A 13,181-nucleotide genomic window follows, 5' to 3' on the forward strand; every position below is an offset into this window, starting at 1 on the left:
CCGATGGGACACGGGACACCCCAGCAGGAGATTGAGCACCCCAATGGGACATTGAGCACCCCAATGGGACAAGGGACACCCCAATGGGACATAGGACACCCCAATGGGACATTGAGCACCCCGATGGGACATTGAGCACCCCGATGGGACAAGGGACACCCCAATGGGACATTGAGCACCCCGATGGGACATTGAGCACCCCGATGGGACACAGGACAGCCCAATGGGACACGGGACACCCTGACAGGACACAGGACACCCCGATGGGACACGGGACACCCCGATTGGATACGGGACACCCTGATGGGACACGGGACACCCCAATGGGACACCCTGGCGGCCGCACCCGATGCTCTGTATCATGAGGTTCTCCTCCTCGGGCCCCATCTGCACGATGAGCAGCGAGCGGATCTGCCCCAGGCACTCGAGCAGCGCCGTGGTGTCGGGCACCGAGTGGGCGCTGATGGTGTAAGCCTTGGGCAGCGCCCGCACCAGCTCCCCCAGCCCGTCGTACTGCCGGTGCAGCAGGCTGAACATGGAGCGAACCAGCTCGGGGCTCTGGATGAAGGATTCCTGAGCCCAGTGAACCATGGTGTGCGAGATCAGCTCCTGCAGGGTGCCTGGGGGGGGGGGGGCGGGGGTCAGCGAGGGGCTGGGGGGGCAGCGCAGCCGTGGGGTGGGGGCAACGCAGCTATGGGGTGTCATGGGAGGGTGGGGGGCAGTATGGGGGTGGGGGGCAGCAAGGGGCTGGGGGGGGCAGTGCAGCCGTGGGGTGGGGGTAGGCAGCTATGGGGTGTCATCGGGGGGTGGGGGGCAGTATGGGGGTGGGGGTCAGCGAGGGGCTGGGGGGGGCAGTGCAGCCGTGGGGTGGGGGCAACGCAGCTATGGGGTGTCATGGGGGGGTGGGGGGCAGTGTGGGGGTGGGAGGCAGCGCAGCTGTAGGGTGGGGGGACGGCAGCTATGGGGTGTCATCGGGGGGTGGGGGGCAGGACTGGGGGGCGGAAGGGGGGGGAGCATCCCAGCAGTGGGGAAAAATGGGGTGGGGGTGGGGCTCAGGGTGGGGTGGTGGGGGCATCCCAGCAGTGGGGAAAAATGGGGTGGGGGTCAGGGTGGGGGTGGGGGGTCAGCATGGGGCTGGGGGGGGGCAGTGCAGCCGTGGGGTGGGGGTACGGCAGCTATGGGGTGTCATGGGGGGGTGGGGGGCAGGGTGGGGGTGGGAGGCAGCGCAGCTGTAGGGTGGGGGGACGGCAGCTATGGGGTGTCATGGGGGGGTGGGGGGCAGGGTGGGGGTGGGAGGCAGCGCAGCTGTAGGGTGGGGGGACGGCAGCTATGGGGTGTCATGGGGGGGTGGGGGGCAGGGTGGGGGTGGGAGGCAGCGCAGCTGTAGGGTGGGGGGACGGCAGCTATGGGGTGTCATCGGGGGGTGAGGGGCAGGACTGGGGGGCGGAAGGGGGGGAGCATCCCAGCAGTGGGGAAAAATGGGGTGGGGGTGGGGGTCAGGGTGGGGGTGGGGGTCAGCGAGGGGCTGGGGGGGGCAACGCAGCTATGGGGTGTCATGGAGGGGTGCGGGTCAGGGTGGGGGGGTGGGGGCATCCCAGCAGTGGGGAAAAATGGGGTGGGGGTCAATGTGGGGGTGGGGGGGGCACCGCAGCCATGGGGTGTCATGGGGGGGGTGGGGGTTAGGGTGGGGGTGGTGGGGGCATCCCAGCAGTGGGGAAAAATGGGGTGGGGGTCAGGGTGGGGGGGGTGGAGGTCAGCGGGGGGGGGTAGGGCTCAGGGTGAGGGGGGTGGGGGCATCCTAGCAGTGGGGAAAAATGGGGTGGGGGTCAGGGTGGGGGTGTGGAGGTCAGGGGGGGTGGGGGCATCCCAGCAGTGGGGAAAAATGGGGTGGGGGTCAGGGCGGGTGGGGGCATCCCAGCAGTGGGGAAAAATGGGGTGGGGGTCAGGGTGGGGGTGGGGGGCAGCGAGGGGCTGGGGGGGCAGCGCAGCCATGGGGTGTCATGGGGGGGTGAGAGGCAGGGTGGGGGGGGTGGTGGCACCGCAGCTATGGGAAATAATGGGGTGGGGGAGGCACCGTGGGGACATCCCTGGTGGCACTTTGGGGACAATCCTGAGGACATTCTGGGGTCCGCCCTCAAGACCCCTCGGACCCACCCCGACAACGGCGCCGATGGCCCTTCGTCCCCCCCCCCTCGTTCCCCCCCCTTTGTCCCCCCCCGTTCGTCCCCCCTCCCCTTCGTCCCCCCCCTTCGTCCCCCCCCCCCTTTGTCCCCTTCACCTTCGCCCCCCCCCCCTTTGTCCCCCCCCTTCGTCCCCCTCCCCCTTCGTCCCCCTCCCCCTTCGTCCCCCCCCCCCTTCGTCCCCCCCCCCTTCATCCCCCCCCCTTCGTCCCCCCCCCTTCGTCCCCTTCCCCTTCCCCCCCCCCCTTGTCCCCCCCTCACGTGGCACGGGGGGCTCTGGGGACGTCGCCTCCTCCTCCTCCTCCTCCTTCTGCTGCCTCCCCACCACGCGTTGCACCAAGGCCAGCAGCCGCTGCCGCAGCGACGCGTCTTCCTCCTCCTCCTCCTCCTCGCCCTGCAGCTCGATGCCTGCGGGACAGGGGTCGCGGGGTCACCAGGGGTCACCGGGGGGGGTCACGGGGTCGCCAGAGGTCACAGGGGATCGCCAGGGGTCACGAGGGGTCATGGGGTCAGCGGGGGGGGGGTCAGCGGGGATCATGGGATCACTGGGGGTCACAAGGGGTCACAGAGGGACACCAGAAGGGTCACCGGGGGTCCCCACGCTGGGGGTCCCACATTCCCAAAAGGGGGGCCCACATCCCTATGCTGGGGGTCCCCATGTCCCCGTGCCCCCATGCAGGGGGTCCCTATGTCCCCATGTCCCCATGCCAGGGGTCCCCATGCCCCCCTATCCCCATGAAGGGGGTCCCCATGTCCCCATGTTCTCATGCAGGAGGTCCCCACATCCTCTTGCAGGAGATCCCCATGTCCCCATGCAGGAGATCCTCATGTCCCCATGCAGGGGGTCCCTGTGTCCCCATGCAGGAGGTTCCCATGTCCCCATGTCCCCATATCCCCATGCAGGGGCTCCCCATGTCCCTTTGCAGGGGGTCCCCATGTCCCCATGCAGGAAGTCCCCATGTCCCCATGTCCCCATGCAGGAGATCCCCATGTCCCCATGTCCCCATATCCCCATGCAGGGGGTCCCCATGTCCCCACGTCCCCTTGCAGGGTTTCCCACATCCCCATGCCCCCATGCCGGGGGTCCCCATGCCCCCCCTATCCCCATGCAGGGGGTCCCCATGTCCTCATATCCCCATGCAGGAGATCCCCACGTCCCCATGCAGGGGGTCCCCACATCCCCACGTCCTCTTGCAGGGAGTCCCCATGTCCCCATATCCCTATGCAGGAGGTCCCCATTTCCCCTGCAGGGGGTCCCCATGTCCCCATATCCCTGTGCAAGGGGTCCCCACGTCCCCATGCAGGGGGTCCCCATGCCCCCCTATCCCCATGAAGGGGGTCCCCATGTCCCCATGCAGGGGGTCCCCAGGCCCCCACGTCCCCATGCAGGGCGTCCCCATGTCCCCATATCCCTGTGCAGGAGGTCCCCATTTCCCCTGCAGGGGGTCCCCACATCCTCTTGCAGGGGGTCCCCATGTCCCCATGCCGGGGGTCGCCATGCCCCCATGTCCCCATGCTGGGGGTCCCCAGGCCCCCCTATCCCCATATCCCCACGTCCCCATGCAGGGGGTCCCCACGTCCTCTTGCAGGGGGTCCCCATGTCCCCATATCCCCATGCAGGAAATCCCCATGTCCCCACGCAGGAGGTCCCCATGTCCCCATGCAGGAAATCCCCATATCCCCATGCAGGAGGTCCCCATGTCTCCATGCAGGAGGTCCCCAAGTCCCCTTGCAGGGGTTCCCACATCCCCATATCCCCACGCAGGGGCTCCCCATGTCCCCATGCAGGAGATCCCCATGTCCCCATGTCCCCATGCAGGAGGTCCCCACGTCCCCTTGCAGGGGTTCCCACATCCCCACGCCCCCATAGCGGGGGTCCCATCTGTCCCCCGGGGGTCCCGGTGCGGCTCACCGCAGTGCGCCAGCAGGTCGCTGTGGAATTGCAGCAGCTCCCCGCGGATGTCGGGGGGCACGGGGCAGTCCTCCTCGTCCGCCCCCCCCTTGTACTGCAGCAGCATGTTGATCTGCGGGGCGCCGCGTCACCACAGGGACCCCAAACCTCCTGGGTCCCCCCCGCGCCCCCCCATCCCGGGACGTCCTCACCGTGTCCCCAAAACGTCCCCATCTCCCACACCCCCCCCATTCCCCCTCCCAAACCCTACAACTCCCCCTTTCTCCTTCCCCGACCCCATCACCTTCTACTTGGGGGGGGGGACACCCCCACTTCTCCAGCCCCCCCCACCGCCCCCCCCCCAAACCCTACGCCCCTCCCAACCCCCACTTGTTCCTGGGGGGCACATCACCCCCATTTCCCCCCCCCAACCCCCACCTGTTCCTGGGGGGACGACACCCCCATTCCCCCCCCCCAAACCCTACGCCCTCCCCCTACGCCCCCTCCCAAACCCCCACCTGTTCCTGAGGGGCACAACACCCCCATTCCCCCCCCTTAAAGCACCCCCCCCCCCCACCTTGTTCCTGGGGGCACGACACGCCCATTCCCCCCGCCCCTAACCCCCACCTGTTCCTGGGGGGCACGACACCATTCCCCCCCCACAAAGCCCCCCCCCCCCACCTGTTCCTGGAGGGCACACAACCCCCATTCCCCCCCCCAAACCCCACCTGTTCCTGGGGGGCACGACACCCCCATTTCCCCCCCTCAAACTGTCCCCCCCCACCCCCCACCTCCCCACCTGTTCCTGGGGGGCACCACACCCCCATCCCCCCCCCCCCAACCCCCCTCCTGTTCCTGGGGGGCACCACACCCCCATTTCCCCCCCCCAAACCCTACGCCCCCCCCCCCCCCTCCCCACCTGTTCCTGGGGGGGGACCGGAACTCCCTGGTTCTCCTCGCGGTCTCAGCCGCGCTCATCGTCACGGCCCCCATCAGCCGCCCGTAGCGCCGCCTCTGGTCGCGCTGCAGCCGCTCCACGTGGCGCTCCGAGAAGGCGACGATCGCTTCCACGCGGTGCTGCAGCTCCTGGTCGCAGAAGAACTGCAGTAGGTTGCACATCTGGGGGGGGGAACGGGCGTGGGGGTAAGATGGGGGGGCACAACGGGGGGTGGGGGGTAGGATGGGGGCGGGGGTGAAATGGGAGGAGTGGGGGGTAAAACGGGGGGTGGGGGTAAGATGGGGGGTGGGGGGTAAGATGGGGGGTACAATGGGGGGTGTGGGGGGGTACAATGGGGGTGGGGGAAAAATGGGGGGTGGGGGGTAAGATGGGGGGGTGAAATGGGAGGAGTGGGGGGTGATATGGGGGGTGGGGGTAAGATGGGGGGGTACAATGGGGGGTGAGGGAAAAATTGGGGGTACAATGAGGGTGGGGGTAAGATGGGGGGTAAAATGGGGGGTGAGGGGTGGGGGTAAGAAAGGGGCGGGGTGAAATGGGGGGTGGGGGGTAAAATGGGGGGGTACAATGGGGCGGTGGGGGTAAATGGGGGGGCACAATGAGGGTGGGGGGTAAAATGGGGGGTGGGGGGTAAGATGGGGGGGTACAATGGGGGGGTAAAATGGGGGCGTAAAATGGGGGGGGGGGGAAAAGGGGGGTGGGGTGAAATGGGAGGAATGGGGGGTAAAATGGGGGGTGGGGGGTAAAATGAAGGGGTAGGGGGTAAAAGGGGCTTTGGGGGCACATGGGGACATTGGGGACCCAGGGACAGATGTGGGGTGTGGACCACAGTGAGGGGCTGGTGGGGAGGATCCAGGGGGGATATGGGGCTGATATGGGGTGGATGTAGGACAGATGTGGGGCAGATATGGGGCCAATAGCGAGTTGATACGGGGTGGATATAGGGCTGATATAGAGTGCATATAGGACCAATAAGGAGTAGATATGGGGCAGATATTGGGACGGATATAGGGCTGATATGGGGCAGATACAGGGCAGGTATAGGGCTGGTATGGAGCCGATATGGAGCTGATATGGGGCGGATATGGGGCCGATATGGAGCAAATATAGAACTGATATAGGGCTGACATAGGGCAGATACAGAGCACATACAGGCCTGATATGGGACCGATATGGGGCGGATATGGAGTGGATATGGGGCCGATATGGGGTGGGTATAGGGCTGATATGGGGCCGATATGGGGCGGATATGGGGTCGATATGGGGCTGATACGGGGTGGATATGGGGCAGATATGGGGTCGATATGGGGCCGATATGGGGTGGATATGGGGCTGATATGGGGCGGATATAGGGCCGACATGTGGCTGATATGGGTTGGATATGGGTCAGATATGGGGCCGATGTGCGGCGGATCCAGGCCCGATCCCCGGGCTTCCCGCACCTGCAGCTTCACCGACTCCGGCAGCTTCATCTGCAGCAGCCCTTCCTCCGGCCCGTCCTCCTCCTCCTCCTCGTCCTCCTCCTCATCTTCCTCCTCCTCCTCTTCCTCCTCCTCCTCCTCCTCGCCGGCCTCCACGGCCTTCCTCCTCCTCCTCCTCTCCTCCTCCTCCTCCTCCTCCTCGCCCCCCCCGAACACCCTGGGTTCGATCATCCGCAGCACCTTGCGCACCTCCGGGTCCCGCAGCGCCCCGACGGCCAGCAGAGCCGACACCAACTTCAGCACCGGCACCAGCTGGAACTCCACGCTGCCGCCGACGGGGTCCCGGGCGTGCGGCCCCCCCCCCGCCACCGCCTCCCTCAGCATCCTGATGGCCCTCCTGCCCAGCGCCCGCAGCGGGATGGAGGGACCCAGCAGCGCCCTGCCGTCGGGCGGCCGCACGAAGCACGGCTCGGCGAAGTGCGGCCGGGGGCGGAGGCAGGCGCTGAGCCCGACGCCGGGGGGGCCGGGCACTTTGACGTCGCCCCCCCCGCCGGCGGGGAACAGGGAGATGCGTTTGGACGCCTCGTCCATGGGGACGATGAACTCGGCGCTCATGGAGGCCCGGGCGCGGACGCCCTGCTCCAGGTGCACGGCCAGCAGCAGGTCGTAGTAACCGGCGCGGAGGGGGCCGGGCAGCTCCGGGCTGCGGATGGCGAAGAGGAGCTGCGACGGATCCACGTGGCTGCACAGCGCGTGCGCCACCCGCGTGTTGCCCAGCGCGCACACGGCGCAGTACAGCTTCAGCGTGTGCCAATGGAAGCGGAGCAGGTCCTGCCGCTCCCACAGCTCCATGATGTCCATGCATCTGCGGGGGGGTGGAAGTGCGGCCGGTGGGGTCGGGGGGGGGGGGGGGGGGGTCTGAGGATGGGGGGGGTGGAACTGTGGCCGTTGGGGTCTGGGGGTGGGGGGGTGGAAGTGCGGCCGGTGGGGTCGGGGGGTCTGGGGTCTGAGGGTGGGGGGGGTGGAACTGCTGTCGTTGGGGTCTGGGGGTCTGGGGGTGGGGGGGGTGGAAGTGCGGCCGTTGGGGTCTGAAGGGGTGGGGGGTCTGAGGGTGAGGGGGGGGTCTGAGGGTGGGGGGGTTGGAAGTGCTGCCATTGGGGTCTGGGGGTCTGGGGGTGGGGGGGTCTGAGGGTGGGGGGGGGTGGAAGTGCGGCCGGTGGGGTCTGGGGTGGGGGGTCTGAGGGTGGGGAGAGGGATGGAACTGCTGCCATTGGGGTCTGGGGGGGGGTCTGAGGGTGGGAGGGGTGGAAGTGCGGCCATTGGGGTCGGGGGGTCTGGGGTCTGAGGGTGGGGGGGGTGGAACTTTGGCCGTTGGGGTCTGGGGGTGGGGGGGTGGAAGTGCGGCCGTTGGGGTCTGGGGGCCTGAGGGTGGGGGGGTGGAAGTGCGGCCGGTGGGGTCTGGGGGGGGGGGTCTGAGGGTGGGGTGGGGGTCTGAGGGTGGGGGGGTTGGAAGTGCTGCCATTGGGGTCTGGGGGTCTGGGGGTGGGGGGGTCTGAGGGTGGGGGGGGGTGGAAGTGCGGCCGTTGGGGTCTGGGGTGGGGGGGGGTCTGAGGGTGGGGGGGTGGAAGTGCTGCCATTGGGGTCTGGGGGTCTGGGGGTGGGGGGTCTGAGGGTGAGGGGGGGGTCTGAGGGTGGGGAGAGGGATGGAACTGCGGCCGTTGGGGTCTGGGGTGGAGGGGTCTGAGGGTGAGGGGGGGGGGTCTGAGGGTGGGGGGCGTTGGGGGAACCATTGAGGGTCTGAGGGTGGGAGTTGGTGGGGGTCTGTGAGTGGGGGGTGTTGGGGGTCTGAGGGCAGGGGATGTTGGGATTAACCCCCCCCAGGCCCCCAACACCCCCCGTCCCCCTCCGAGCCCCTCCCCCCCATTACCCCCCCATCCCAGAACCACCCCCCCCACCCCCATCCCACCAGCTCGCCCAGCCCCCCCACGCCCCATCACCCCCCAACCCCCCGCATCCCCCCCAGCCTCTCCCATCACCCCACCATCAGCCTCCATTCCTCCCCTCCCCACACCCCCCACTCCCCCAAACCCATCCCCCCCATCACCCCCCGACCTCCCCAGCACCACGAGCTCCCCCCATCGCCCCCCTTCCCCCCCCCCCCCCATCACCCGCCCATTCCCACCCCCTCCCCCATCACTCCTCCAACCTCCCCAGACCCCCATCCCCCCCCATTGCTCCTCCAACCTCCCCAGACCCCCATCCCCCCCCATTGCCCCCCATTCCCCCCACCCCTCCCCCACCCCCCACCCCTTCCATCACTCCTCCAACCTCCCCGGACCCCCATCCCCCCCCATCGCCCTCCATTCCCCCCCCACTCCACCCCCACCCCTTCCATCACTCCCCCAACCTCCCCAGACCCCCTTTCCCCCCCATGACCCCCCCACCTCCCCCCCAACCGCCCCCACCTGTTCTCCTCAGGGATGTGCAGCGCCATCATCAGGCGCGGTTCGGAACAGCGCACCTCCCAGCCGCGGCCGTCGGCGGCCCGGCCGCTGCTCACGGGCAGCTCCTCGGCCGCCATCCGGCTCCAGGTGACGGCGGTCAGGCGCTGGATGCACAGCCGGGGCGGGCACTGCGGCTCCGGGTTGCAGCGCTCGCTGCTGAACAGCGCGGCCGACAGCGGCAGGATGTTCTGAGGGGAGGGGGGGATGGAGGGACCCCGGGGCGGACGGCAGGGCGGGGGGCACAGAGCCCCGAAAAGCACCCGGAGCCCATTGTTACGTGCAGACCCCATAAAAACACCCAGACCCCAGAAAAACACCCAGACCCCATTACTGCCCACTGACCCCATACAACCACCACAGACCCCATTACTGCCCACTGACCCCATACAACCACCGCAGACCCCATAAAGCCACCCAGACCCCATTACTGCCCACTGACCCCATACAACCACCCAGACCCCATAAAGCCAACCAGACCCCATTACTGCCCACTGACCCCAGAAAACCACCCAGACCCCATAAAGCCAACCAGACCCCATTACTGCCCACTGACCCCAGAAAACCACCGCAGACCCCATAAAGCCACTGCAGACCCCATTACTGCCCACAGACCCCATACAACCACTGCAGACCCCATTACTGCCCACTGACCCCATACAACCACCGCAGACCCCATTACTGCCCACTGACCCCAGAAAACCACCGCAGACCCCAGAAAACCACCGCAGACCCCATAAAGCCACTGCAGACCCCATTACTGCCCACAGACCCCATAAAGCCACTGCAGACCTCATTACTGCCCACAGACCCCATACAATCAGCAAGACCTCATAAAAAACACCACTGACCCCAGAAAGCCACCGCAGACCCCATTACTGCCCACTGACCCCAGAAAGCCACCGCAGACCCCATAAAGCTACCACTGACCCCATTACTGCCCACAGACCCCATAAAGCCACCGCAGACCCCATAAAGCCACCGCAGACCCCATAAAGCCACCACTGACCCCATTACTGCCCACTGACCCCATAAAGCCACTGCAGACCCCATAAAACCACCGCAGACCCCATTACTGCCCACTGACCCCATACAACCACCCAGACCTCATAAAAAACACCAACCCCATAAAACCACCACTGACCCTATAAAACCACCGCAGACCCCATAAAGCCACCCAGACCTCATAAAAACCACTACTGACCCCATAAAACCACCACTGACCCCATAAAGCCACCACTGACCCATTACTGCCCACAGACCCCAGAAAGCCACCACAGACCCCATTACTGCCCACAGACCCCATAAAACCACCCAGACCTCATAAAAACCACCACTGACCCCATAAAACCACCACTGACCCCATAAAGCCACCCAAGCCCCAGAAAACCAACCCGGACCTCATAAAAAACACCAGTGACCCCATAAAAACACCCAGACCCCATTACTGCCCACAGACCCCAGAAACCCACCGCAGAACCCATAAAACTGCAGACCCCATTGCTACCCACAAACCCCACGACCACCCACGGATCCCATAAAGCCACCGCAGACCCCACAACCACCCACAAACCCCATAAAACGACCCCAAACCCCACAAAACCGCAGACCCCAAAAACCCCTGCAGTCCCACCCCCCACCGCACGGGGGCGGCCGCTCCCCTGTCGGTCCCCCCTCACCTTCAGCTTCCCCAGCTCGAACTGCACCACGTGCTGACTGCTGGGCAGCACGAAGACGGCGGGGAACAGCTTGGTGTTGGGCTCCACCTGCGCGGATAGGGGGCGCTGTGGGGCGCTATGGGGTACCTATGGGCTGCTATGGGGGATCTGTGGGGTATCTGTGGGCTGCTATGGGGTATCTATGGGGTGCCATGGGGTACCTATGGGCTGCTATGGGGGATCTGTGGGGTATTTGTGGGCTGCTATGGGGTATCTATGGGGTGCCATGGGGTATCTATGGGGTATCTACGGGGTGCCATGGGGTATGTATGGGGTATCTGGGGACACTGTGGGGCAGCCATGGGGTATCTGTGGGGCAGCCATGGGGTATCTATGGGGCTCTATGGGGCAGCCATGGGGTATCTGTGGGGCAGCTATAGGATTCTGAGGTATCTGTGGGGCTCTATGGGGTATCTGTGGGGCAGCTATAGGATTCTGAGGTATCTGTGGGGCTCTATGGGGTATCTGTGGGGCAGCTATGGGGTATCTGTGGGGCTCTCTGGGGTATCTGTGGGGCTCTCTGGGGTATCTGTGGGGCAGCCATGGGGTATGTATGGGGCTCTCTGGGGTATCTGTGGGGCAGCCATGGGTATCTGTGGGGCTCTATGGGGTATCTTTGGGGCAGCTATGGGGTATCTGTGGGGCTCTATGGGGTATCTGTGGGGCAGCCATGGGTATCTGTGGGGCAGCTATGGGGCATCTATGGGGCTCTCTGGGGTATCTGTGGGGCTCTATGGGGTATCTGTGGGGCAGCCATGGGGTATCTATGGGGTATCTGTGGGGCAGCCATGGGGTATCTGTGGGGCTCTATGGGGTATGTATGGGGCTCTCTGGGGTATCTGTGGGGCAGCCATGGGGTATGTATGGGGCAGCCATGGGGTATGTATGGGGCAGCCATGGGGTATCTGTGGGGCAGCCATGGGGTATCTGTGGGGTATCTGTGGGGCTCTCTGGGGTATCTGTGGGGCAGCCATGGGGTATCTGTGGGGTATCTGTGGGGCTCTCTGGGGTATCTGTGGGGCAGCCATGGGGTATCTGTGGGGTATCTGTGGGGCTCTCTGGGGTATCTATGGTGCAGCCATGGGGTATGTATGGGGCTCTCTGGGGTATCTGTGGGGCTCTATGGGGTATCTATGGAGCAGCCATGGGGTATGTATGGGGCTCTCTGGGGTATCTATGGTGCAGCCATGGGGTATCTGTGGGGCAGCCATGGGGTATCTGTGGGGTATCTGTGGGGCTCTATGGGGTATCTATGGGGCAGCCATGGGGTATGTATGGGGCTCTCTGGGGTATCTATGGGGCAGCCATGGGGTATGTATGGGGCTCTCTGGGGTATCTATGGTGCAGCCATGGGGTATCTATGGGGCAGCCATGGGGTATCTGTGGGGCTCTATGGGGTATGTATGGGGCTCTCTGGGGTATCTGTGGGGCAGCCATGGGGTATCTGTGGGGCAGCCATGGGGTATGTATGGGGCAGCCATGGGGTATCTGTGGGGTATCTGTGGGGCTCTCTGGGGTATCTATGGGGCAGCCACGGGTATCTGTGGGGCAGCCATGGGGTATCTATGGGGCAGCCACGGGTATCTGTGGGGCAGCCATGGGGTATCTGTGGGGCTCTATGGGGTATCTATGGGGCAGCCATGGGGTATGTATGGGGCTCTCTGGGGTATCTATGGGGCAGCCATGGGGTATGTATGGGGCAGCCATGGGGTATCTGTGGGGTATCTGTGGGGCTCTCTGGGGTATCTATGGGGCAGCCATGGGGTATCTATGGGGCAGCCATGGGGTATCTGTGGGGCTCTATGGGGTATCTATGGGGCAGCCATGGGGTATGTATGGGGCTCTCTGGGGTATCTATGGGGCAGCCATGGGGTATCTGTGGGGCAGCCATGGGGTATCTGTGGGGCAGCCATGGGGTATGTATGGGGCAGCCATGGGGTATCTGTGGGGTATCTGTGGGGCTCTCTGGGGTATCTATGGGGCAGCCACGGGTATCTGTGGGGCAGCCATGCATATCTATGGGGCAGCCACGGGTATCTCTGGGGCAGCCATGGGGTATCTGTGGGGCTCTATGGGGTATCTATGGGGCAGCCATGGGGTATGTATGGGGCTCTCTGGGTATCTATGGGGCAGCCATGGGGTATCTGTGGGGCAGCCATGGGGTATCTGTGGGGCAGCCACGGGTATCTGTGGGGCAGCCCTACCTGGAAGAAGGTGTTGAGCTCCTTGCCGTTGGCGGTGAAGGTCATCAGCCCCGTGGCCACGTCCACCAGGCAGCCGATGACGGCGTCGCTGTGGCTGCGGCTCTGCGGGGAAGCGGAGCCGAACTCCCCGGCCCACAGCATGTAGCAGCTGCTGCGTCTGATGCTGCGGGCCGGGAGGGGTGAGATGGGGGTCGGGGGGTGGGGGTGGGGGTGGGGGGGTGGGGGGTTGTGGGGTGATGGGGGGTTGTGGGGTGAAGTGGGGGTTGTGGGGTGATGGGGGGTTGTGGGTCGGGGGGGTGGGTGAGGTGGGG

The 13,181-nt window shown here is 65.9% G+C and overlaps 1 protein-coding gene across 1 annotated transcript in view; it reads right to left on the reverse strand.

Moving 5' to 3' along the window:
• Positions 1 to 13,181, reverse strand: part of RYR1 (ryanodine receptor 1) — a gene marked incomplete at its 5' end in the record, with an annotated part of 140,086 nt that overhangs the window by 97,997 nt on the left and 28,908 nt on the right. Inside the window, 9 exon segments of the mRNA NM_001303199.1 lie at positions 347 to 620; positions 2,442 to 2,588; positions 4,093 to 4,204; positions 4,991 to 4,998; positions 5,001 to 5,190; positions 6,469 to 7,312; positions 8,913 to 9,139; positions 10,628 to 10,714; positions 12,871 to 13,035. Coding sequence (NP_001290128.1) covers positions 347 to 620; positions 2,442 to 2,588; positions 4,093 to 4,204; positions 4,991 to 4,998; positions 5,001 to 5,190; positions 6,469 to 7,312; positions 8,913 to 9,139; positions 10,628 to 10,714; positions 12,871 to 13,035 — 2,054 coding nt within the window.

Source organism: Meleagris gallopavo, unplaced genomic scaffold, assembly GCF_905368555.1.
Source record: "Meleagris gallopavo unplaced genomic scaffold, MGAL_WU_HG_1.1 scaffold_10, whole genome shotgun sequence".
Lineage (NCBI taxonomy): Eukaryota > Metazoa > Chordata > Aves > Galliformes > Phasianidae > Meleagris > Meleagris gallopavo.